The 24214-nt window shown below is 45.3% G+C and overlaps 1 protein-coding gene across 3 annotated transcripts in view; it reads left to right on the top strand.

Moving 5' to 3' along the window:
- The window catches only part of LOC140424910 (plexin domain-containing protein 2-like), a 557096-nt gene that overhangs the window by 374358 nt on the left and 158524 nt on the right, over positions 1 to 24214 (top strand). For all 3 annotated transcript variants that reach the window (XM_072508546.1, XM_072508544.1, XM_072508545.1), the window contains exons 6-8: positions 9461 to 9583; positions 11185 to 11303; positions 12462 to 12561. In XM_072508546.1, the coding sequence (XP_072364647.1) occupies positions 9461 to 9583; positions 11185 to 11303; positions 12462 to 12561 (342 nt within the window). The remainder of the gene's footprint in view (positions 1 to 9460; positions 9584 to 11184; positions 11304 to 12461; positions 12562 to 24214) is intronic.

Here is a 24214-nt window from a genome sequence, read left to right as displayed (position 1 = left end):
TTCGCGATGCCCCGTCCACTCCAAAGCCGCAAAACGTATCGACGGCCTCAGGACGTTGCCTGAGGCCTGCCCCCCGAGTTCCCGACGGTGTGGATCTCTCATGGTCTCATTTGGCGGGAACTAGGCGTGGCGGCTGCGGACTCAGTCCAGCACTGCCACAATCAGGGGAGGGCCAATCCACGGGCAGGGGGGACTTTGCCAGGGTCTGGGGGCACTGCGGGGGGGGGGGGGGGTCTGGGGCATGCGAGCCAGCCAAAGGGAGGGCAGGCCGAGTCCGTGAGCGGCCGGTGCCATGTTGAAAGGCGCGGCCGCTGCAGGCCGCCGTGCCCATGCGTGGCCACGGACCCGGCAATTCTCCGGGATGTATCGTCAGCTAGAGCCGGGTGCTCTACTATGCCTTGATGCTACCTCCCAGCCAAACAGCGGATTGGTGGCCGTTTTACGCCATTTATTCTGTCATAAAATGCCACCGTTCCCACACCGGTGTGGCGACATAGCCTCAAAATCAGATAATCCAGCCCAATATCTTTCCTCACTATTGTGTTAATTTCCTTTTTAGCCAGCAATGTAACTCCACTGTCTTTTCCTTTTTTCTATCCTGCCTAAATACTGAACTGCCCCGGATGTTCAGTTCGCATCCGTGGTCACCCTGCAACCATGTCTCCGCAATCCCGATTGTATCATCCCCGTTTACATCTATTTACATGATTAGTTCATCCGCTTTATTGTGAATACTCTGTGTGTTAAGGCATAAAGCCTTTAGGCTTGTCTTTTTAAAATTACTTGTCCCGCTCCCTGTGCCCCCCCATCCACTCCTGTGGTGCTCCCGGGTCCAGGACTACCTGCGGCCTCCATCCTAAACTCTGATGGCAGCGCCTGGCATTGTTCGGGTGAATCCCCACATCAACATGCCAGGTTGTTCCAAACATGTTTCGCAGCAGCGTGTTTTACCACTGGCACCGTAGAGAATCGGGCATGGGTGGTCGTGCCTTCATCTGCATCCCATTAGCAGGATTAGAGTCCATTATTAAAGATGAGATTGCGGGGCAGCACGATGGCGCAGTGGGTTAGCCCTGCTGCCTCACGGCGCCGAGGTCCCAGGTTCGATCCCGGCTCTGGGTCACTGTCCGTGTGGAGTTTTCACATTCTCCCCGTGTTTGCGTGGGTTTCGCCCCCACAACCCAAAGATGTGCAGGGTAGGTAGATTGGCCATGCTAAATTGCCCCTTAATTGGAAAAAATGAATTGGGTACTCTAAAATTATATTTTTTTAAAAGATGAGATTGCGGAGTAATTGTGAAGTGCTTGATAAAATAGTGAGCACGGCTTTGTCAAGGGGAGGTCATGTCTGACAAATCTGTTAGAATTCTTTGAGGAGGTAACATGAAAGTTAGACAAAGGAGAACCAGTGGACTTTGTATATTTAGATTTCCAGAAGGCTTTGACAAGGTGCCACATAAGAGGCTGTTAAATAAGTTAAGAGCCCATGGTGTTCAGGGTAAGATATTGTCATGGATAGAGGATTGGCTGATTGGCACAAGGCAGAGAATGGGGATAAAGGGGTATTTTTCAGGATGGCAATCAGTGACTAGTCATGTGCCTCAGGGGTTGGTGTTGGCACTACAACGTTTCCCAATATACATTAACGATCTTGATGAAGGAACTGAGGGTACTGTTGCCAGGTTTGCAGATTATACAAATATATGCAGAGGACAGGTAGTATTGAGGAAGTAGGGGGGCTGCAGAAGGACATGGACAGGCTAGGAGAGTGAGCAAAGAAGTGGCAGATGGATCAACTGTGGGGAAATGTGAGGTGATGCACTTTGGTAGGAAGAATAGACTATTTTCTAAATGGGAAAAGGCTTAAGAAATCAGAAGCACAAAGAGTCCGAGTTCAAGATTCTCTTAAGGTTAACGTGCAGCTTCAGTCGTCAGTTAAGAAGGCAAGTGCAATATGAGCATTCGTGTCGAGAGGGCTAGAATACAAGAGCTGGGATGTACATCTGAGGCTGTATAAGGCTCTGGTCAGACCCATTGGAGTATTGTGAGCAGTTTTGGGCCCCTTAATTAAGAAAAGATGTGCTGGCTTTGAAAAGGGTCCAGAAGAGGTTCACAAGAATGATCCCTGAAATGACGAGCTTGTCATATGAGGAGCGGTTGAGGGCTCTGCGTCTGTACTCATGAGAATTTAGATGGATGAGAGGGGATATTATTGAAACTTGCAGGATTCTGAGAGGCCTAGATAGACTGGACGTGGAGAGGATGTTTCCACTAGTAGGAAAAACTCGACCCAGAGGACACAATCTCAGACTAAAGGGATGATCCTTTAAAACAGAAATGAGGAGGAATTCCTTCAGCCAGAGGGTGGTGAATCTGTGGAACTCTTTGCCACAGACGGCTGTGGAGGTCAAATCACTGAGTGGCTTTAAGACAGAGATGGATAGGTTCTTGATCAATAAGGAGGTCAGGGGTTGTGGGGAGAAGGCAGGAGAATGTGCATGAGATACATGTCAGCAATGTTGAAAGCGGAGCAGACTTGATGGGCGTAATGGCCTAATTCTGCTCCTATGTCTGATCTCTCCACGCATCTTCTCTTCTGAGCTGCACTGAACTCCATATGCTTCAGCCGATGTTTATATCGATGTATTTATTGTGGTCTTAAGTTTTTTTTCTCCTGTATGGAACTATCTGCTTGGACTGTACGTAGAACAATACATTTCACTGTACCTCGGTACACGTGACAATACATCCAAATTCAAATGTCTTATGGTTTTATGGGAAGCAAATGAGTTTCATACCAGCCTCTAACGGATTTCCCATGATCCTGCTGTGTATTCACACTGGCGGAGATCTGATTTTTGGGCCACTCCCTGGATTCCACAGACCTCACCCCCCCCTGCCACCATTGTACCCACCGGCAGGGGTTTGTGGGAATTCCGCCCAATATTTCAAGAAGTTTGTGACCTTTCATCAGTGCAGAAGCAATATAGAAATGCCGTATCTATTTCTATCTTCTTTCTGTTCTGATGAAAGATCACTGAGCACAAAGATATTCTTAATGAAGCAGAGATATCTCTCATTATTTTAAATTCTGAGTGGTTCGCTCAGGAATTGGAAAAAATGTCACAGAATTCGCTATTGTTCTATAGGAAGTGCATCATCAAAATTGGTCACAGCTGTCATGACATGCAAATATGCAAGCAATGAACACTCAGAATAGGACACAACCAATGGGCAGTCAGGACACTCAGAGGTGGCTTCACCACAAGGCGACATGACATAAACACTATAAAACGGATGAGGCACACACACCCTGCCTCTTTCCACAGACAGACATCTAGAGAGTTAGACAGGGTTGATCAGCAGCATCACACCCCAGCACATGGCTTAGAGCAAGCTGGTACAGTTAGACTGAGTTACTACAGTTAGATTAGCAGAGAGTCGAACTCATTTGAGAACTGTCTTAATAGTTCAATAAACACGTTGAACTCATTTCAGAGTCTGGAGCATCCTTTAGTTAAGACTGCATCAAGTAGCAGCCTGTGTTATCCGAAGCAGCATAACACAACAACAGCCAAGTATCAGAAACAACAATGTGATAATGATCTGATACTCTGGAGTGTTGATTGAGGAATAAATATTGGCCAGGGCATTGTGTTGACTTGAGAGGCCACATAAGACTTTAGCACCTCCAACAATGCACTGACGTGTCAATCTGGATTTGTGCCCATCTCTGTGGTGACTCTCCAATTTTGTACCTTGTAAATCAGATGGAAAATTGCTACCCACTGAGCCATGGCTGCCACTGTGATTGAGGGAGTGCTGCAATCGAAATCACTGGAACAGATTAATCTGTTCATTGCTGTTTGCATACAAATCGGCTGTTGTGCTTCCATACATCACAATAGTGACCGTATGTCAACGTTACTTTATCAGTTGTAAAGTCTAAAGAACATACTGAATTTACGAAGGAAGTAATACAAATCCAAATTATTTTGTTCCTTTCACTTCCTTTCTTTAATGGAGGTGTTGTGTGGGTGAGTAATTAATGGGGAAATTATGAAAGATTAAAGTTAATGGGTGCAATTTTCCCAAAATTGCACAGTGTTGGATCAGGTGAGAAAAGTTGTGTGAAACTCGGCAGCTTCACGCAGCCTGATTTAATGGCACTCTGCCCAATTTCAAAGTGCTGGCGAGGATCACACAGACAGTTAGAGGGCAGAGAATCTGAGACTGGGCACCATTTTTAAAAGGTCCCAAGAAGGACATCGGAACCATCCCGCAAGAGTCGGGATCACCCCCATGGAGATCGGGACACCCCATCCCCATGGAGATTGAGGACCCCTCCCAACGGGAAGGTGGAACACCCTCTAACCCCCACATGCAGAAGGAGAATCATGCAGACATTGGGGTACCCCCCTCAAAGATCAGGCCTCCTCTCCGCATTGGAGAATCCCTCACCCCGGTCACCAGCACCACTTCCCCCTCCTCATGACTGATATTACCCCCAACCAATGAAGGCACGACCACTACCCCCCACAACAAGCACCCCCCCCCCCACACACACACATAAGGGGAACCCCCAAATGGGCTCCCCAGGAGGCTCACCCTTTGCACTGCCACCCTGGCATGGCCTGACCATGTCCCACACCACCCTGAGGCCATACCTCACTGTGATCATCACAACTGTTTTTTATTTTTAAAAATCAGTAGTGAATCGCGGCAGTATGACGTTACTCTGTGCGGGAGGGGAGGGGGGGTTACGTCGTGGGCATCCAACCCGGTAATCATACAATATATAAAAATTTATGGAAATCAGGTTCACAGCCTTCCTGATTATGTCACCGGCAGGGAGGGGTGGAAGGGGGGCGGAATCTCAAACTGAGATCTCACCAGTACAAATTCTATTTTTGGCCACTTGCAAGATTTATGGGCCATTTTGGGATTTACGCCTGCGGCTAACGGGGATGATAGATTGTGGCTAGTGGCAGTGAATGGAGAAAAGGTTACGCTGAGAAGTGGGTGATAAAAGTTGACTGACAGGATGTGTTGATAACATCAAAATATCTGCCTCCATGTAATTATATAAATAATGAAAAATGCGAGTATCACCTCATGACATATGTGATGCAACCATTTTAGATGTGGGGTAGTAAGCTGTGTGGCACAAAGCTGTAACTGGGGATTCGGAGACAGATTTCCGTAGAGCTGCAATACAGTTGAGGGTGCCACACATGAATTAAACAGCCAAAATAAGCAAAATACTGCAGATGCTGGAATCTGAAACAAGAACAGAGGAAACTTGAAAAACACAGCTGATCTATTAGGAGAGAAATGGAGATAACATTTTGAGTCCGGACCCTTGGAGTTTGATGAAGAGTCCAGACTTGAAACGTTGGGTATGATTCAACGCGACAAAAACAGAGTCCCATTTCGTGTGCATTTAGCTGGGTGTTTCTTGGTGCCTGCAGCACTGAGAAAGAACCTGCTACTTTTGGCCTTGGCAAGGAGGCCGCACTTACATCATTACCTGCACTGACAAGCTCAGCTCACCATTTTCAAAGGCTGCACCGATCTTTCAGTGTCCCCACCACAGTTTCTGGACCCCCCCCCCCCCCCCAATTACATCTTGCGGGTTCCTAGGCCCCGCCCTCACTCCATCACTGATGGGCAAGGCACCCCGGGCACTGGCAACCTGCCACCCGGACACCTAGGCACTGCCAACTTGGTAGCACTGCCAGGATGCCCAGATGGCAGGACCAAGACGCTAGGCTAGCAGTGGCAAGGTGACCAGGGGCCAGCAGGAGTGTCAGGATACCGCTCAGAGCCCAACCACCCGGGGTCTCTAATGGCATGGGAGGACTCACCCTCATTCCACACCCCCCAGGTGCCATGTCGTTTATGGAAACCAGTGTTAAACAAAACCCTGGCGATACTCCCAGGCGCAGCTGTTAGGTCCTGGGCGCCGGGAGAATCCGGCGCAGACATATTTAAATGAGTGTAATGGTTCAATTAACTATGCTAATCTGAATCTTGCCCAGCGAGGGCGAGATCCAGACTGAAAATTCCATTGAATCTTGCGAGACGTTTGGAGCAAGACCGAAAGAAGACAGCGAGTGGTAGTGGATGGAAAGTATTCCGCCTAGAGGTCGGTGACCAATGGTGACCCGCAAGGATCTGTTCTGGGACCTCTGCTCTTTGTGGTTTTTATAATTGACTTGGATGAGAAAGTGGATGGGTGGGTTAGTAAATTTGCTGATGACACGAAGGTTGGTGGAGTTGTAGATAATGTTGAGGGTTGTTGCAGGTTACAACACGACATTGACAGGATGCAGAGCTGGGCTGAGAAGTGGCAGATGGAGTTCAACTTTGATAAATGTGAAGTGATTCATTTTGGGAGGTCGAATTTGATTGCTGAATACAGGGTTAAAGGCAGGATCCTTGGAAGTGTGGAGGAACAGAGGGATCTTGGGGTCCACGTACATAGATCCCTCAAAGTTGCCACCCAGGTTGATAGGGTTGTTAAGAAGGCGTATGGTGTGTTGGTTTTCATTAACAGGGGGATTGAGTTTAAGAGCCGCGAGGTTTTGCTGCAGCATTATAAAACCATAGTTAGACCACACTTGGAATATTGTGTCCAGTTCTGGTCGCTTCATTATAGGAAGGATGTGGATGCTTTGGAGAGAGTACAGAGGAGATTTACCAGGATGCTGCCTGGACTGGAGGGCATGTCTTATGAAGAAAGGTTGAGGGAGCGAGGGCTTTTCTCACTGGAGCAAAGAAGGCAGAGAGGTGGCTTGATAGAGGTGTACAAGGTGATGAGAGGCATGGATAGAGTGGATAGCCAGAGACTTTTCCCCAGGGTGGAAATACCTGTCACGAGGGGACATAATTTTAAGATGATTGGAGGAAGGGATAGGGGAGATGTCAGAGGTAGGTTCTTTACACAGAGAGTGGTGGGTGTGTTGAATGCACTGCCAGCAGAGGTGGTGGAGTCAGAGTCATTCGGGACATTTAAGAGACTCTTAGACAGACACATGGACAGCAGTAAATTGAAGGGGTGTAGGTTAGGTTGATCTTAGATTAGGATAAATGGTCGGCACAACATCGTGGGCTGAAGGGCCAGTACTGTGCTGTACTGTTCTATGTTCTATCTCCAGCATTCGCAGTATTTCATATAAGGGGCTGATTAATAAGGGGATCAGGGATTATGGGGACAAGGCAAGAGAATGGGGGTGAGAAACATGTAATAAGAATCTTTATTAGTGTCACAAGTAGGTTTACATTAACACTGCAATGAAGTTCCTGTGAAAATCCCCTATTCGCCACACTACGGTGCCTGTTCGGGTAAACTTGAGGGAGAATTCAGAATGCCAATTCACCGAACAAGCACGTCTTTCGGGACTGTGGGAGGAAACCGAAGCACCCGGAGGAAACCCATGCAGACGTGGGAGAATGTGCCGACTCCGCACGGGCAGTCACCCAAGCTGGGAATTGAACCAGGGTCCCTGGCGTTGTGAAGCAACAGTGCTAACCACCGTGCTACCATGCCGTCGCATTTCAGCCATGATTGAATGGCGGAGCAGACTCGATGGGCCGAATGGCCTAATTCTGCTCCTATGGCCTTATGGGTGAACCTTTTGTGACTGAGGTGAGGTGGTTGGCACGGTGGCCGGTTCGATCCCTGCCCCGGGTCACTGGATGTGTGGAATTTTCACATTCTACCCATGTCTGTGTGGGTTTCACCCCGACAACCCAAAAGATGTGCAGGTTAGGTAGATTGGCCATGCTAAATTGTCCCTTAATTTAAAAAAATGACTGTAGTGAGGAGAAATTTCTTCACCCAAAAAGTGGTGAATCTGTGGAATTCACTACCACATAAAGTAGTTGAGGCCAAAACATTGTGTAATTTCAAGAAGGAATTGGATAAAGTTCTTGGGGCCAAAGGGATCAAGAGATATGGAGGGAAGACGGGATCAGGGTATTAAATTTGATGATCAGCCATGATCATTATGAATGGCGGAGCAGGCTCGCAGGGCTGCATGGCTTCCTCCTGCTTCTATTTTCTGTATATGTTTCTGTATATGTTTCACTTTTAATTTAGTTAATTTGCTGACTTGCAGTTTATCAAACCCCTCAACCGTGGTATAACTGGGTATTTTGAGAATTGCTCCTCTGTTCAGTTTTCTTTATAACAATCCTTATGACGTTTAGACCATAAGACCATAAGACATAGGAGCAGAATTAGGCCACTCGGCCCATCGAGTCTGCTCCGCCATTCAATCGTGGCTGATATTTTCTCATTATTCTCCTGCCTTCTCCCCATAACCCCTGAGCCCCTTATTAATCAAGAACCCATCTATCTCTGTCTTAAAGACACTCAGTGATTTGGCCTCCATAGCCTTTTGCGGTAAAGAGTTCCACAGATTCACCACCCTCTGGCTGAAGAAATTCCTTCTCATCTCAGTTTTAAAGGATCGTCCCTTTATTCTGAGATGGTGTCCTCTGGTTCTAGTTTTTCATTCAAGTGGAAACATCCTCTCCATGTCCACTCTATCCAGGCCTCGCAGTTTAGTTTTAGTTCAGAGATAGTGAACCTTTTTGAACTAAACTGCCGTCAATTGACAAAATATGGACTTACCAGATAGTTGTAGGATTTGTGGTGCTGAATTTCTACTCATGGTTTTTTTTCTCAGATCTTTGTTTGCAGTTTATCATCTTGTACAACCATGTGCAGCATCAATATTATTACACCAGGCATCTTCGAATGTCCAATCTGATAAAAAGTTCAGCCCCTTTAGATTCCCCATCCTACTCCAAGTTTTATATAATTATGCTTAAATTCTTTCGCACTATATATATAATATACATTTGTGTCCGTCGGTCTCTCTCCCTCAACATGCACTGTAGTTTCTTATTCTGGGTTCTACAACCTCCGTGCTCAAGTTTGATCTATACCTGATTCACTGCCCTTTGGCCTCCATTCGCCTGGTTTCCTGATGTCCTGTGCTGGCTTCGTGACATGGTGTAAGGACAATCAAAACAGGATGTTCAAATTGCTGTATTAAAGTACAGTTTGCTGATATGGCATGAAGTATTTCTGGTTGTTGCCAAATTCTGTGAGCACAAGCATTTCTTGGTTTTTTTTTTCATTTCTCAGCACTTGAATGCATTTCATGGTAGGTGAATGAAGGGATATGGAAACAGGCTGGGCATGTGGGCTTAAGACTACTGGTGTGGAGGCTAAACACAAACACAGACTGATAATGATGAGCAGTCTTCTGCTGTGTTGTAATGTCTGTGTAAAAGCTTGCGTTAAGGTTTTTGCTTCTCTTTGGTGAAGAAATACAGTTGCTTCATTAATTGTTCAATGAGAGTTACATCAATGAAATGAATTAAAATCAGGATTTATGATGTTGCTGCACCTTTTATCTAGTTTCATGGAATCATCTGTCTTGCAGGTTTTATCTACACGGGGGAAGTTGTACATCGCATGTTAACAGCTACACAGTACATCGCACCACTGATGGCTAATTTCGACCCAAGTGTGTCTCGGAATTCAACAGTCAGATATTTTGACAACGGTAAGAACTAGCTTTGAGTATGTTAAAAAAAATCAGTATTGCTTCTCCAAAATATGACTAAAAATTATTAGGGGGAACCGCCTGGGTTTTGATTGATGAATAATTTAACAGATGTTGGTATATACTTATGATGATGATTCTGAACACTTGTTAAGCAATCTGCAAATTGCTGCTATTATTTGCTCCAACTGCTAACGCTTTTCATTTTGATAGGCTTAGCCGATTGTATAAGAATGCACAAGACCTTCATGACAGAGCTTTCAAGGGCCACTATCATTGGGTCAGCCATCTTCACCCAAGGGCTTCCTTCTATTGTAAAGTGAGGAGTGGGTTGCATTCAGATAATTCTACAGTATTAATGCGCAACTCCTCTCATAATGAAGCAGCTCATGGCAGCCTTCAGCAAGGTCTGTACAACATTCAGGATTGGCTGAGAGGTGGCAGGTGCCAAAAGTGTTTGCAGGTGGAAGAAATGGGGTGGAAATCGTCAGCTGCAGGGTCAGCTGATCAGCTTCCTTTACCATATTTTTAGGCACTTAGTGAAAAAATGTTAAGAGGTGTGTTCTGCGACGTCACGTTTTTTAAAAGATTGGGGTACCCCGATTTAAAATGATTAGAAACCCCCCCTCCCCCATGCAACCACCTCCCCACCACCTCCCCACCACATCACCCACCCCAGGCATGCCCCTCGACACCCCTCCACCTCCCCGGAGGCTGTACTCACCTGTGCACCTCTGATGGGTTCTGCTCGCCAGATGCACGTGATGGAGGACCTGCTGTGATTCAATTCGCCGTGAATGAGCAATTTAATGGGGAGGGAGGCTGATGATATTTAAGTCTATGCAAATGGGGATTCCGATGTTCAGCGTTGGAATACCCATTATGTCAGCGGCAGGGGACTGGGACAATTGCAATGGAAATGCCGCCAACGGAAAACTCATTTTGGGATTCCTGCGGGATTGTCCCCCCCTTCCGCCAATCCCACCTCTCTGAAAACGGGAGCACAAAATCCCTCCCCCAATTGTTTCAAATAAGCAAGGAAGCTAATTCTGTCGAGGTCCTTTGAAGACCCTCCCTGTCTCCTGTTCTCCTAGAAACCAAAAGGGCTTTCACAATTTTTAGAAGATTTGCTAGATATTCCTGGGGAATCTTTTCATTTTAATGACTCTTTACTGGCAGCTCTAGAGATAGGTGTCTGACAAGGCTTGAACAAACATGGAAAGACGCCATGTTGCCTGTCCGTTCTTTTTGAAGAAAGTGTTTAATCTCAATTTAAAGGTTTGGAAGCAGAAAAGTGTCTTTAAAACAGTTGTCCTTAAAATCAGTAATATAGTCAATACAGAATTGTGACGCATAATATTTATAAAATAGGGTTCTACCTACTTCCTTCAGCTGCAGCTAATTGAAAATTGCAAATTTACTTCTTTTCCTACTATGTTATGAAAGATTGAATATTTGTATAATCCGAAATGCTGTTAGTCCATCAAATATTCAACAACAAAAAATCCGTTGAAGCACATCCACTTGCCAGACAACAGTATTTCTCAACATATTCATTTGTGCAAATATAGATTTTCATACATTTATTTTTTTATGTACAGGTACATCTCTGGTTGTGCAGTGGGATAATGTTCGCCTACAGGATAACTATGATTTAGGAAGCTTCACTTTCCAGGCCACCTTGCACATTGATGGTCGGATTGTCTTTGCTTACAAAGAGGTGAGATTTTGAGCTACTTTAGTTTCTGCACTGTCATTAAAGATGTTTCTGCATTCTTTGGAAAACCAAATGTATAATCTGCTGAAACCAATGTTTTTTTCCAAAGGAATTTGCTTGATTAACCTTATAAAATGGTTGTCAAAGTCAGGTCAGAATGGGGAATTCACAGTCATTTTGAGATAGATTCAATGCAATAAAGATAGAAATTTTGTTTGACCTTACTGACTTGGATCTTGTTTGTCTCCCAGATTGGGAGTGGGCAGGGAGGGGAGCAAATTCACTCCCAGATCCCTTTGCCCACTCTGGCTGTGATTAAATTAAATTTCAAAGACTCTACATTGCTCACCTAATGAGCATCCTTTTTGCTGTGTCTTTAAAGGATATTCCACATTTTATGATAACTGAGCCAATGATGACAAAAGTGGTGAAGTCAAAATATTAGTTTTCTTTTGCATTTACAAAGAAAATCCTGAGGGGGAAATGGTGAAAGAAAAAGCCAGAGACCAGCACTGTTGCTGCAACAAAGAATATCTTATCATTCTTGTACATTAAGATATTTTAAACAATTCTTTTGTCCAGTTACAAAATAAGCTGACCTGTCTCCGCCTCTTATTCGATCCAAAATCTCAAGAAAAATAAACGTTATCTGTAAATAGTTGTCAAAGCTGAGTATGCAGACAAGTGGAGAAGCCTGATTACTTGTATTTTACATCGAAGATGGCTAATCCATTTTAGCACTCACCATTTGTGGCATCATTTTTATCAGCAGTATTCCAATCCATTTATTTTACAGAAAGTAGTTATTTACAAAGAGGACTTTGCTCAAATTGAAGAATCAATCATTCACTGGTCAAGCGTGAGCCAAAGATGGTTGATTCTGAAGTGCCACTTGATTTATGGCTCTGTTATTGTTCGGAATTGTAATACATTTTACATACAACAGTATTTTCTGAAGGTTACTGCGATTGAAATACCGAGGTAGTTTTACCATTGTGGATGTTCCACGTTCTGCAAGCAACTTTGGAAAGATGCTGCTTGATTCCAGTGTAGCCACCTGTCATCAGTAAACAGTGAACTGAAAACTGCAGAAAATAGCTGCCCTTTGAAATGCCTGGAAAATTATACCTATCCATTTATATTGATTCTTATCTCCTCTAGATTCCTGTTTCCGTGACCGAGATAAACTCAGCAAATCACCCAGTCAAAGTGGGACTGTCGGATGCGTTTGTGGTTGTCCATAAAATTCAACAGATTCCCAGTGAGTGAAATTCCAGTGGTTTTGTGAGGTGACGGCGTGCTGCACGAATCAGATGAAACATTCGCTGAGAGTTTCCAAACTATTTTCGTGGGAAAAATTTGCTTCAAATAGAAATTTTAAAATATTGCCAGTAGATTTCAATATTTGCAAAAAATTTTATCTTTTCGAAGTTGACATCCATGTTTCATTTCAGAAATGTAAGGCACTTAGACAGTGCGTGCCTGTGGTATTTTAAAAATATAATTGTTCCCGACATCATTAAGATTGTAGGGACAAGTTACATGTGGAAATTGAGTATAATCAGCTAACCTGGAAAGAAGGAATACAATCAGAGTCCTACTGTACAGCCAAAGCTCATTCAGCCCACCAAACCCGTGCTAGTTGACAGTAATTGCTCGACAATGCTCAAAACATTTTTGTTCAGATTCTCAGTAGGCTATACAAGGTTCAACTTATAGAGTTCTTGGAGAATTCCTCATATTATGAACAGTTGAAATCTCAGATATTCTCAGCAATCGAGTATCAGTATTCGCTGAAAATACGCTTTTCGTATGCAGTTTTCGTGACACTGGATCACCTGAATTGTTAAAATACATTTAGCCTGAACAGCTCCAATTTCAGCTCTTCTTTAAATATATGTGTCCTCTTGGTGGCTTTGTTTTAGTGATGTTAAATCAACCAAAGCTCTAGTCGATTACTGTCAAAGTGAAATGAAAGTCTAGTCACCTCAGCTTATTTGTAGTTTCATTGAAATGCTCAGGGAATCTCAATTGCCTGGCCTTTGTCGGCTCGCAATGCAATTTATAATTTCTAATGACACTTATTTTGTTTAGTTGAATATGATATTGATCTCCCTGGACGTTATCATGCCAAACTTTTGTTAATTCTGCCACGATGATGCTTTGTATTATATAAAATATCATCTGCCTATTTCAAGTGCAGATTTCGTTAAGAAACATTGAATTCTTATAACTACCTCACAATGTGGAAATTGAGCATTCAGGTATTATTGGCTGACAATTTTTTTTGTCCACCCAATTATGGGTGCAATCTTCCCAAAATTGCAGTGTTGGATCAGGCGTGAAAAGCTGTGCGAAACTCATTGGCTCCCTTTTTCTCATCTGATTTAATGGCACTCTATTCTGTTTCAGCGTGCTGGCAAGGATCACACAGCCAGCTGGAGGGTCTAATTTTTTTATTATTCATTCATGGGATGTGGGCATTGCAGGCTGTGCCAGCATTTATTGCCCATCCCTAATTGTCCTTGAAGGCCAGTCAACCTATTGCTGTGGGTCCGGAGTCACATGTAGGCCAGACCAGGTAAGGACGTCAGATTTCCTTCCCTAAAGGACATTAGTGAACCAGATGGGTTTTTCCGGCAATCGACAATGGTTTCGTGGTCATTAGACTTTTTTAATTACAAATTTTTATTAAATTCAAATTTCACCACCTGCAGTGTAGGGATTTGAGTCTGGGTCCCCAGAGCATTACTCTGTGTCTCTGGTTTACTAGTCCAGTGACAACCACTATGCCACCCCCTCCCTGGGAATCTGAGATTAGAGCACCATTTTTAAACAGGGCCCCGATTTCTAAGTAATATTTAAGGCCATCCCCTGCCCAAAAGGACATTGGAACACATCCCCGTCACTTTTGAAAACTAGTAGTGATTTGCGCCGGTGTGACGTCACGTTGCTGGGGGATTGGGGGGGGGGGGGGTGCAGGGGGAGGAAACATTATGAGCTGATGCAATGGCATCAAGTCCAGAAATTACATGTAAATTTATTATAATATACGAAAATCCCTTTCTGTTCTTTAACCTGATTCCATCATCGGCAGAGGATAGGGAAAATCTCAAACTAAGATCTTGCTAGCACAAATCCCTTTTCTGTCCGCTCGCAAGATTTAGCGCCATTACGGGATTTACACTTTTGGATAATGTTACATCACACCCTATATGGTAGAACAATTGTGAAAATTATTAAATTACAGAATTAGTTACTGAAAGAAAAGCCACAAATTTAGAATAATATAGACTTTCTGAAATTAATTTACTTTCTTGACAGAGTAGACATGATGTGGAGATGCTTGGCAGAGTAGAACATACCTAGTAGGTCCATAGATAAGAATCCAGATGATAAAATGATGCAGAACAGAACAAAGCCATTTAGCCTATAGAGCCTGTGGCAGCTTGTTGAAAGAGCAACACATTTGGTGCCTTTCCTCAACTAAATCCCTGTAATTCTGAACTTTTACTCACCTTCAAATATTCATCCAATTCACTTTTGGAGGTTATTATAGAATCTATACCCAGAATCTATACCCACGGATTGCACATTGTAGGGTCTCTTACTTTATCTTCCAATAAGAGTCGATTGTTCGGTTGATTGGAGGTGTCAAAGGTACAACTTTATTGCTAATCATTCACTTGAGTAAGAACTGAATCAAAACTTAGAAACAAAATATCAAACAATACATACAAGGGTCATACACAGGCCAAAAAGCAAAAAGAAATAATTTTAAACACAAACAAATGAATGGATGATTCAAGAATTCAGGATGGAAGGAATTCAGGAACGAAACCTTGACCACGAGGTCTTATTTTTAAGGGAATCCTTATTGATGGTCTCATTTACTCTCATTGGTTTCTAATTCCCAAATGAGACCTCTTGATTTGTTCAAATAGATGTCTGTTACTTAGAGGATGATTTATTGATCAAACATTGGCCATTACTTAAGATTGACTTAATGGTATGCATTAGGAATAATTTAGTGTCTATTTGCACGCCTCATGAGAATAGATTTCTCACGCAACTGCTAGCCATCAACCTTGCTGTAACTAATTATTTGATACATTCTTATTACTAAATGTACTGAAATACAATGGTCGACTCATTATATGGAACATTCGTTGGAATAATGTAGAAATTTCCACAGACAAGTCCCTAAAGTTCAATAGTTAATTTAATATCTGAAACAATGGCTATCTTTTCACAGTAATGTTGTTTTGAATAATTCCATTCTTTAGCTATGCACTCAATCAGTACCTAAAGACATTAATACATCAATGAATCAATAATCTATCACACATCCTAACCTGCTGTTCATAGAATCATGGAATCTCTACAGTGCAGAAGGAAGCCCTTCGGCCCATCAAGTCTGCACTGACACTCTGAAAAATACCCGACACAGGCCCAGTCCCACGCCCATCTAGACAATGGGAGGAAACCGGAGCACGTGGAGGAAACCCACGCAGACATAGAACATAGAACATAGAAAAATACAGTACGAAGTCTTACAACACCAGGTTAAAGTCCAACAGGTTTGTTTCGATGTCACTAGCTTTCGGAGCGCTGCTCCTTCCTCAGGTGAATGAAGAGGTATGTTCCAGAAACACATATATAGGCAAATTCAAAGATGCCAAACAATGCTTGGAATGCGACCATTAGCAGGTGATTAAATCTTTACAGATCCAGAGATGGGGTAACCCCAGGTTAAAGAGGTGTGAATTACATCAAGCCAGGACAGTTGGTAGGATTTCGCAGGCCAGATGGTGGGGGATGAATGTAATGTGACATGAATCCCAGGTCCCGGTTGAGGCCGCACTCATGTGTGCGGAACTTGGCTATAGGTTTCTGCTCGGCGATTCTGCGTTGTTGCGCGTCCTGAAGGCCGCCTTGGAGAACGCTTACCCGGAGATCAGAGGCTGAATGCCCTTGACTGCTGAAGTGTTCTCCGACTGGAAGGGAACATTCCTGCCTGGTGATTGTTGCGCGATGTCCGTTCATTCGTTGTCACAGCGTCTGCATGGTCTCGCCAATGTACCACGCTTCGGGACATCCTTTCCTGCAGCGTATGAGGTAGACAACGTTGGCCGAGTCGCACAAGTACGTACCGCGTACCTGGTGGGTGGTGTTCTCACGTGTAATAGTGGTATCCATGTCAATGATCTGGCACGTCTTGCAGAGATTGCCATGGCATGGTTGTGTGGTGTCGTGGTCACTGTTCTGAAGACTGGGTAGTTTGCTGCAAACAATGGTTCGTTTGAGGTTGCGCGGTTGTTTGAAGGCAAGTAGTGGGGGTGTGGGGATGACCTTGGCAAGATGTTCATCGTCATCAATGACGTGTTGAAGGCTGTGAAGAAGATGACGTAGTTTCTCCGCTCCGGGGAAGTACTGGACGACGAAGGGTATTCTGTCGGTTGTGTCCCATGTTTGTCTTCTGAGGAGGTCGGTGCGGTTTTTCGCTGTGGCGCGTTGGAACTGTCGATCGATGAGTCGAGTGCCATATCCTGTTCGTACGAGGGCATCTTTCAACGTCTGTAGATGTCTGTTACGCTCCTCCTCGTCTGAGCAGATCCTGTGTATGCGGAGCGCTTGTCCATAGGGGATGGCTTCTTTAATGTGTTTCGGGTGGAAGCTGGAGAAGTGGAGCATCATGAGGTTATCCGTGGGTTTGCGGTAAAGCAAAGTGCTGAGGTGAACATCCTTGATGGAGACGAGTGTGTCCAAGAATGCAACTGATTTTGGAGAGTAGTCCATGGTGAGTCTGATGGTTGGATGGAACTTATTAATGTCATCGTGTAGTCGTTTCAGTGATTCTTCGCCGTGGGTCCAAAGGAAAAAAATGTCATCGATGTATCTGGTGTATAACGTCGGTTGAAGGTCCTGTGCGGTGAGTAGGTCCTGTTCAAACTTGTGCATGAAGATGTTGACGTATTGGGGTGCGAATTTGGTCCCCATGGCTGTTCCGTGCGTCTGGATGAAGAACTTGTTGTAGAAGGTGAAGACGTTGTGATCCAGAATGAAGCGGATGAGTTGCAGAATTGCGTCTGGAGATTGGTAGTTGTCGGTGTTGAGTACTGAGGCTGTTGCAGCAATGCCGTCGTCATGGGGGATGCTGGTATAGAGTGCCGAGACGTCCATTGTGACGAGGAATGTTCCTGGTTCAACTGGTCCATGGGTGCTGAGTTTCTGTAGGAACTCCGTCGTGTCGCGACAGAAGCTGGGCGTACCTTGTACGATGGGTTTCAAGATGCCCTCGATGTAGCCAGAGAGGTTCTCACACAAGGTCCCATTGCCTGAAACGATGGGGCGGCCTGTTGTGTTGGCCTTATGTATTTTTGGGAGGCAGTAGAGATCTCCAATGCGGGGAGTACGTGGGATGAGAGCACGTAGGGTGCTCTGAAGATCTGGATCCAAGGTCTTGATCAGTCTGTTAAGTTGGCGGATGTGTTCCTTGGTCGGATCTGCGGGTAACTGTCTGTAGTGTTCTTGGTTGTTCAATTGTCGGTATACTTCTTTGCAGTAGTCTGTTCTGTTCAGTACGACAGTGGCCCCTCCTTTGTCTGCTGGTTTGATGACGATGCTGCGGTTGGTCTTGAGAGCGTGGATGGCATTGCGTTGTGCTTGGGTGACGTTCGGGGCTGTCTTGTGAATGCGACTGATGAATCTGGCATTGACGCGACTCCTGATGGCTTGAGCATACATGTCGAGTCTAAGGCAGCGGCCTTCCGGAGGGGTCCAATTCGACTCTTTCCTCTTCGGTTGCCGCACCGCAGATCTCTCGGTCTGCTGTTCCGGTTCATTGATAGTCTGCTTGGGTTCGCTGTTGGCCTCTTGGGGTCTATGGAAGAATTCCCGGAGCCTCATTCACCTGATGAATTCCTCCGTGTCTGCCGCGAGACTGATGGGGACTTCGATTTCATCTGGTTGAAGGGTGTAGTCTGACAAGTTGACAATAGATTTCCCTGTATTGTTTTCTACTGTGGCACCGGAGGTGGCTTGGTTGCTGCCGGTGGTGATGCCAAGTTTCTCAAGCTTTCTGTTCTTGGTGTGCATATAGGTGGCATAGTATTGTTGTCTCATCTGTTTGGCGGTGTTCCGCAGCTGGTCTGCTGCGTCCTGAGCGCAAGTTGAGAATATGGCCTCTATCTTGATTTCCAGGTTGCGTTGTCTGCTGTAGAGCTGGCGGACGAGGTGGTTGAGGAGTGTGAGAGAGGTGCGACGGCAGAGTCTCTCAGCATAGTCTGTGTTGTAGGTCGACTTGAGTGGGTTTGTGATCTGTAGCCCTTTCGGGATCTTGTCTGCTTTCTTGCATCTTTGTAGAAACTTAATGTCAGTGTCTATATGCACGATCTTCCTGGAGATCCTCTCCACTTCATGTCACATTACATTCATCCCCCACCATCTGGCCTGCAAAATCCTACCAACTGTCCTGGCTTGATGTAATTCACACCTCTTTAACCTGGGGTTACCCCATCTCTGGATCTGTAAAGATTTAATCACCTGCTAATGGTCGCATTCCAAGCATTGTTTGGCATCTTTGAATTTGTCTATATATGTGTTTCTGGAACATACCTCTTCATTCACCTGAGGAAGGAGCAGCGCTCCGAAAGCTAGTGACATCGAAACAAACCTGTTGGACTTTAACCTGGTGTTGTAAGACTTCGTACTGTGCTCACCCCAGTCCAACGCCGGCATCTCCACATCATAGAAAAATACAGCACAAAACAGGCCCTTCGGCCCACGATGTTATGCCGAACCTTTGTCCTAGATTAATCATAGATTATCATAGAATTTACAGTGCAGAAGGAGGCCATTCGGCCCATTGAGTCTGCACCAGCTCTTGGAAAGAGCACCCTACCCAAGGTCAATACCTCCACCCAACACTAAGGGCAATTTTGGACACTAAGGGCAATTTATCATGGCCAATCCACCTAACCTGCACATCTTTGGACTGTGGGAGGAAACCGGAGCACCCGGAGGAAACCCACGCACACACGGGGAGGATGTGCAGACTCCGCAGAGACAGTGGCCCAAGCGGAATCGAACCTGGGACCCTGGAGCTGTGAAGCAATTGTGCTATCCACAATGCTACCGTGCTGCCCTTAAGAACAAATAAATCTACACTATATAATTTTACCGTAATCCATGTATCATAGATCATAGAATTTACAGTGCAGAAGGAGGCCATTCGGCCCATCGAGTCTGCACCGGCTCTTGGAAAGAGCACCCTACCCAAGGTCAACACCTCCACCCTATCCCCATAACCCAGTAACCCCACCCAATACTAAGGGCAATTTTGGACACTAAGGGCAATTTATCATGGCCAATCCACCTAACCTGCACATCTTTTGACTGTGGGAGGAAACCGGAGCACCCGGAGGAAACCCACGCACACGCGGGGAGCATATGCAGACTCCGCACAGACAGTGACCCAAGCCAGAATCGAACCTGCTATCCACAATGCTACCGTGCTGCCCCTATGTACCTATCCAATGGCTGCTTGAAGGTCCCTAATGTTTCCGATTTACCTACTTCCACAGGCAGTGCATTCCATGCCCCCACTACTCTCTGGGTAAAGAACCTACCTCTGACATCCCCCCTATATCTTCCACCATTCACCTTAAATTTATGTCCCCTTGTAATGGTTTGTTCCACCCGGGGAAAAAGTATCTGATTGTCTACTCGATCTATTCCCCTGATCATCTTATAAACCTCTATCAAGCCCCCCCTCATCCTTCTCCGTTCTAATGAGAAAAGGCCTAGCACCCTCAACCTTTCCTTGTAAGACCTACTCTCCATTCCAGGCAACATCCTGGTAAATCTCCTTTGCACCTTTTCAAAGCTTCCACATCCTTCCTCAAATGAGGCGACCAGAACTGTACACAGTACTCCAAATGTGGCCTTACCAAAGTTTTGTACAGCTGCATCATCACCTCACGGCTCTTAAATTCTGTTAATGAACGTTAGCACACCATAGGCCTTCTTCACAGCTCTATCCACTTGAGTGGCAACTTTCAAAGATGTATGAACATAGACCCCAAGATCTCTCTGCTCCTCCACATTGCCAAGAACTCTACCGTAACCCTGTATTCCGCATTCATATTTGTCCTTCCAAAATGGACAACCTCACACTTTTCAGGGTTAAACTCCATCTGCCACTTCTCAGCCCAGCTCTGCATCTTATCTATGGCTCTTTGCAGCCAACAACAGCCCTCCTCACTATCCACAACTCCACCAATCTTCGTATCATCTGCAAATTTACTAACCCACCCTTCAACTCCCTCATTCATAGAAATTATCATAGAATTTACAGTGCAGAAGGAGGCCATTCGGCCCATCGAGTCTGCACCGGCTCTTGGAAAGAGCACCCTACCCAAGGTCAACACCGCCACCCTATCCCCATAACCCAGTAATCCCATAACCCAGTAACCCCACCCAACACTAAGGGCAATTTTGGACACTAAGGGCAATTTATCATGGCCAATCCACCTAACCTGCACATCTTTGGACTGTGGGAGGAAACCGGAGCACCCGGAGGAAACCCACGCACACACGGGGAGGATGTGCAGACTCCGCACAGACAGTGACCCAAGCTGGAATCGAACCTGGGACCCTGGAGCTGTGAAGCAATTGTGCTATCCACAAGGCTACCGTGCTGGCCTCTTCAAGTCATTAATGAAAATCACAAACAGCAGAGGACACAGAACTGATCCCTGCGGTACGCCACTGGTAACTGGGATCCAGGTTGAATATTTGCCATCCACCACCACTCTCTGACTTCTATCGGTTAGCCAGTTCGTTATCCAACTGGCCAAATTTCCCACTATCCCATGCCTCCTTACTTTCTGCATAAGCCTACCATGGGGAACCTTATCAAATGCCTTACTAAAATCCATGTACACTACATCCACTGCTTTACCTTCATCCACATGCTTGGTCACCTCCTCAAAGAATTCAATAAGACTTGTAAGGCAAGACCTACCCCTCACAAATCCGTGCTGACTATTCCTAATCAAGCAGTGTCTTTCCAGATTCTCAGAAATCCTATCCTTCAGTACCCTTTCCATTACTTTGCCTACCACCGAAGTAAGACTAACTGACCTGTGATTCCCAGGGTTATCCCTAGTCCCTTTTTTGAACAGGGGCACGACATTCGCCACTCTCCAATCCCCTGGTACCACCCCTGTTGACAGTGAGGATGAAAAGATCATTGCCAACGGCTCTGCAATTTCATCTCTTGCTTCCCATAGAATCCTTGGATATATCCCGTCAGGCCCGGGGGATTTGTCTATCCTCAAGTTTTTCAAAATGCCCAACACATCTTCCTTCCTAACAAGTATTTCCTCAAGCTTACCAGTATGTTTCACACTGTCCTCTCCAACAATATGGCCCCTCTCATTTGTAAATACAGAAGAAATGTACTCGTTCAAGACCTCTCCTATCTCTTCAGACTCAATACACAATCTCCCGCTACTGTCCTTGATCGGACCTACCCTCGCTCTAGTAATTCTCATATTTCTACATTATGTGTAAAAGGCCTTGGGGTTTTCCTTGATCCTACCCGCCAAAGATTGTTCATGCCCTTTCTTAGCTCTCCTAATCCCGTTCTTCAGTTCCCTCCTGGCTATCTTGTATCCCTCCAACGCCCTGTCTGAACCTTGTTTCCTCAGCCTTACATAAGTCTCCTTTTTCCTCTTAACAAGACATTCAACCTCTCTTGTCAACCATGGTTCCCTCACTCGACCATCTCTTCCCTGCCTGACAGGGACATACATATCAAGGACACGTCGTACCTGTTCCTTGAACAAGTTCCACATTTCACTTGTGTCCTTCCCTGACAGCCTATGTTCCCAACTTATGCACTTCAATTCTTGTCTGACAACATCGTATTTACCCTTCCCCCAATTGTAAACCTTGCCCTGCTGCACGCACCTATCCCTCTCCATTACTAAAGTGTAAGTCACAGAATTGTGGTCACTATCTCCAAAATGCTCCCCCACTAACAAATCTATCACTTGCCCTGGTTCATTACCAAGTACCAAATCCAATATTGCCTCCCCTCTGGTCGGACAATCTACATACTGTGTTAGAAAAGCTTCCTGGACACACTGCACAAACACCACCCCATCCAAACTATTTGATCTAAAGAGTTTCCACTCAATGTTTGGGAAGTTAAAGTCACCCATGACTACTACCCTGTGACTTCTGCACCTTTCCAAAATCTGTTTCCCAATCTGTTCCTCCACATCTCTGCTACTATTGGGGGGCCTATAGAAAACTCCTAACAAGGTGACTGCTCCTTTCCTATTTCCGACTTCAACCCATACTACCTCAGTAGGCTGATACTCCTCGAACTGCCTTTCTGCAGCTGTTATACTATCTCTAATTAACAATGCCACCCCCCCCCCCCACCTCTTTTACCACCCTCCCTAATCTTATTGAAACATCTATAACCAGGGACCTCCAACAACCATTTCTGCCCTCTTCTATCCAAGTTTCCGTGATGGCCACCACATCGTAGTCCCAAGTACTGATCCATGCCTTAAGTTCACCCATCTTATTCCTGATGCTTCTTGCGTTGAAGTATACACACTTCAACCCATCTCCGTGCCTGCAAGTACTCTCCTTTGTCAGTGTTCCCTTCCCCATTGCCTCACTACACGCTTTGGCGTCCTGAATATCGGCTAGCTTAGTTGTTGGACTACAAATCCGGTTCCCATTCCCCTGCCAAATTAGTTTAAACCCTCCCGAAGAGTACTAGAAAACCTCCCTCCCAGGATATTGGTGCCCCTCTGGTTCAGATGCAACCCGTCCTGCTTGTACAGATCCCACCTTCCCCAGAATGCGCTCCAATTATCCAAATACCTGAAGCCCTCCCTCCTACACCATTCCTGCAGCCACGTGTTCAACTGCACTCTCTCCCTATTCCTAGCCTCGCTATCACGTGGCACCGGCAACAAACCAGAGATGACAACTCTGTCTGTCCTGGCTTTTAACTTCCAGCCTAACTCCCTAAACTCGTTTATTACCTCCACACCCCTTTTTCTACCTACGTCGTTGGTACCAATGTGCACCACGACTTCTGGCTGCTCCCCCTCCCCCTTAAGGATCCTGAAGATACGATCCGAGACATCCCTGGCTCTGGCACCCGGGAGGCAACATACCTTCCGGGAGTCTCGCTCGCGACCACAGAATCTCCTATCTATTCCCCTAACCATTGAATCTCCTACAACTATTGCTTTTCTATTCTCCCCCTTCCCTTCTGAGCCCCAGAGCCAGAATCAGTGCCAGAGACCTGGCCGCTAGGGCCTTCCCCGGTAGCATCCAAAACGGCTGGAATCGAGCCCGGGTCCCTGTGAGGCTGAAGTGTTAACCACTGTGCCACTATGCCGCCCATCGTTGTCTAGAGAAGATTTTCCTCATGCTTTTTCTGGTTCTTTTGCCAATCACCCAGCTTTTCCATTCTACCAATGGAATTGTAATCCGTCAACCCTGGAACCAATCTAGTAAATCTTTACTGTATCCTCTCAAAACTTTAAATCCTTCCGAAAATGCAGTGGCCAGAATTGGAAACAATACTCCAGTAGGGGTTGAACTAACATTTATGAAGGTTCATCATAACTTCCTGGTTTTTGTAGTCTGCCTGCATAGACCCAGGATCCCCTATATTTTGTTAACCTATTATGAGTGATTTGTGCATAAATACCCCAACTCCTTGCACCTGTGAAAATTGCAATTAATTGTTGGGTAGTACAGAATTTGTGTATTACTGAAAAAGAGGCATAGTATCAAAGTTTTTCGTCTTTCACTCATAGGGAAGCTATGCTAGATTAAACCAACAATAAAGGGAACAACAATTGATACTGCAT

This window comes from Scyliorhinus torazame, chromosome 6, assembly GCF_047496885.1.
Source record: "Scyliorhinus torazame isolate Kashiwa2021f chromosome 6, sScyTor2.1, whole genome shotgun sequence".
Taxonomy (NCBI): domain Eukaryota; kingdom Metazoa; phylum Chordata; class Chondrichthyes; order Carcharhiniformes; family Scyliorhinidae; genus Scyliorhinus; species Scyliorhinus torazame.
The sequence above is the reverse complement of the archived record's forward strand: the minus strand, read 5'-3'. Positions and strand labels throughout refer to the sequence as shown.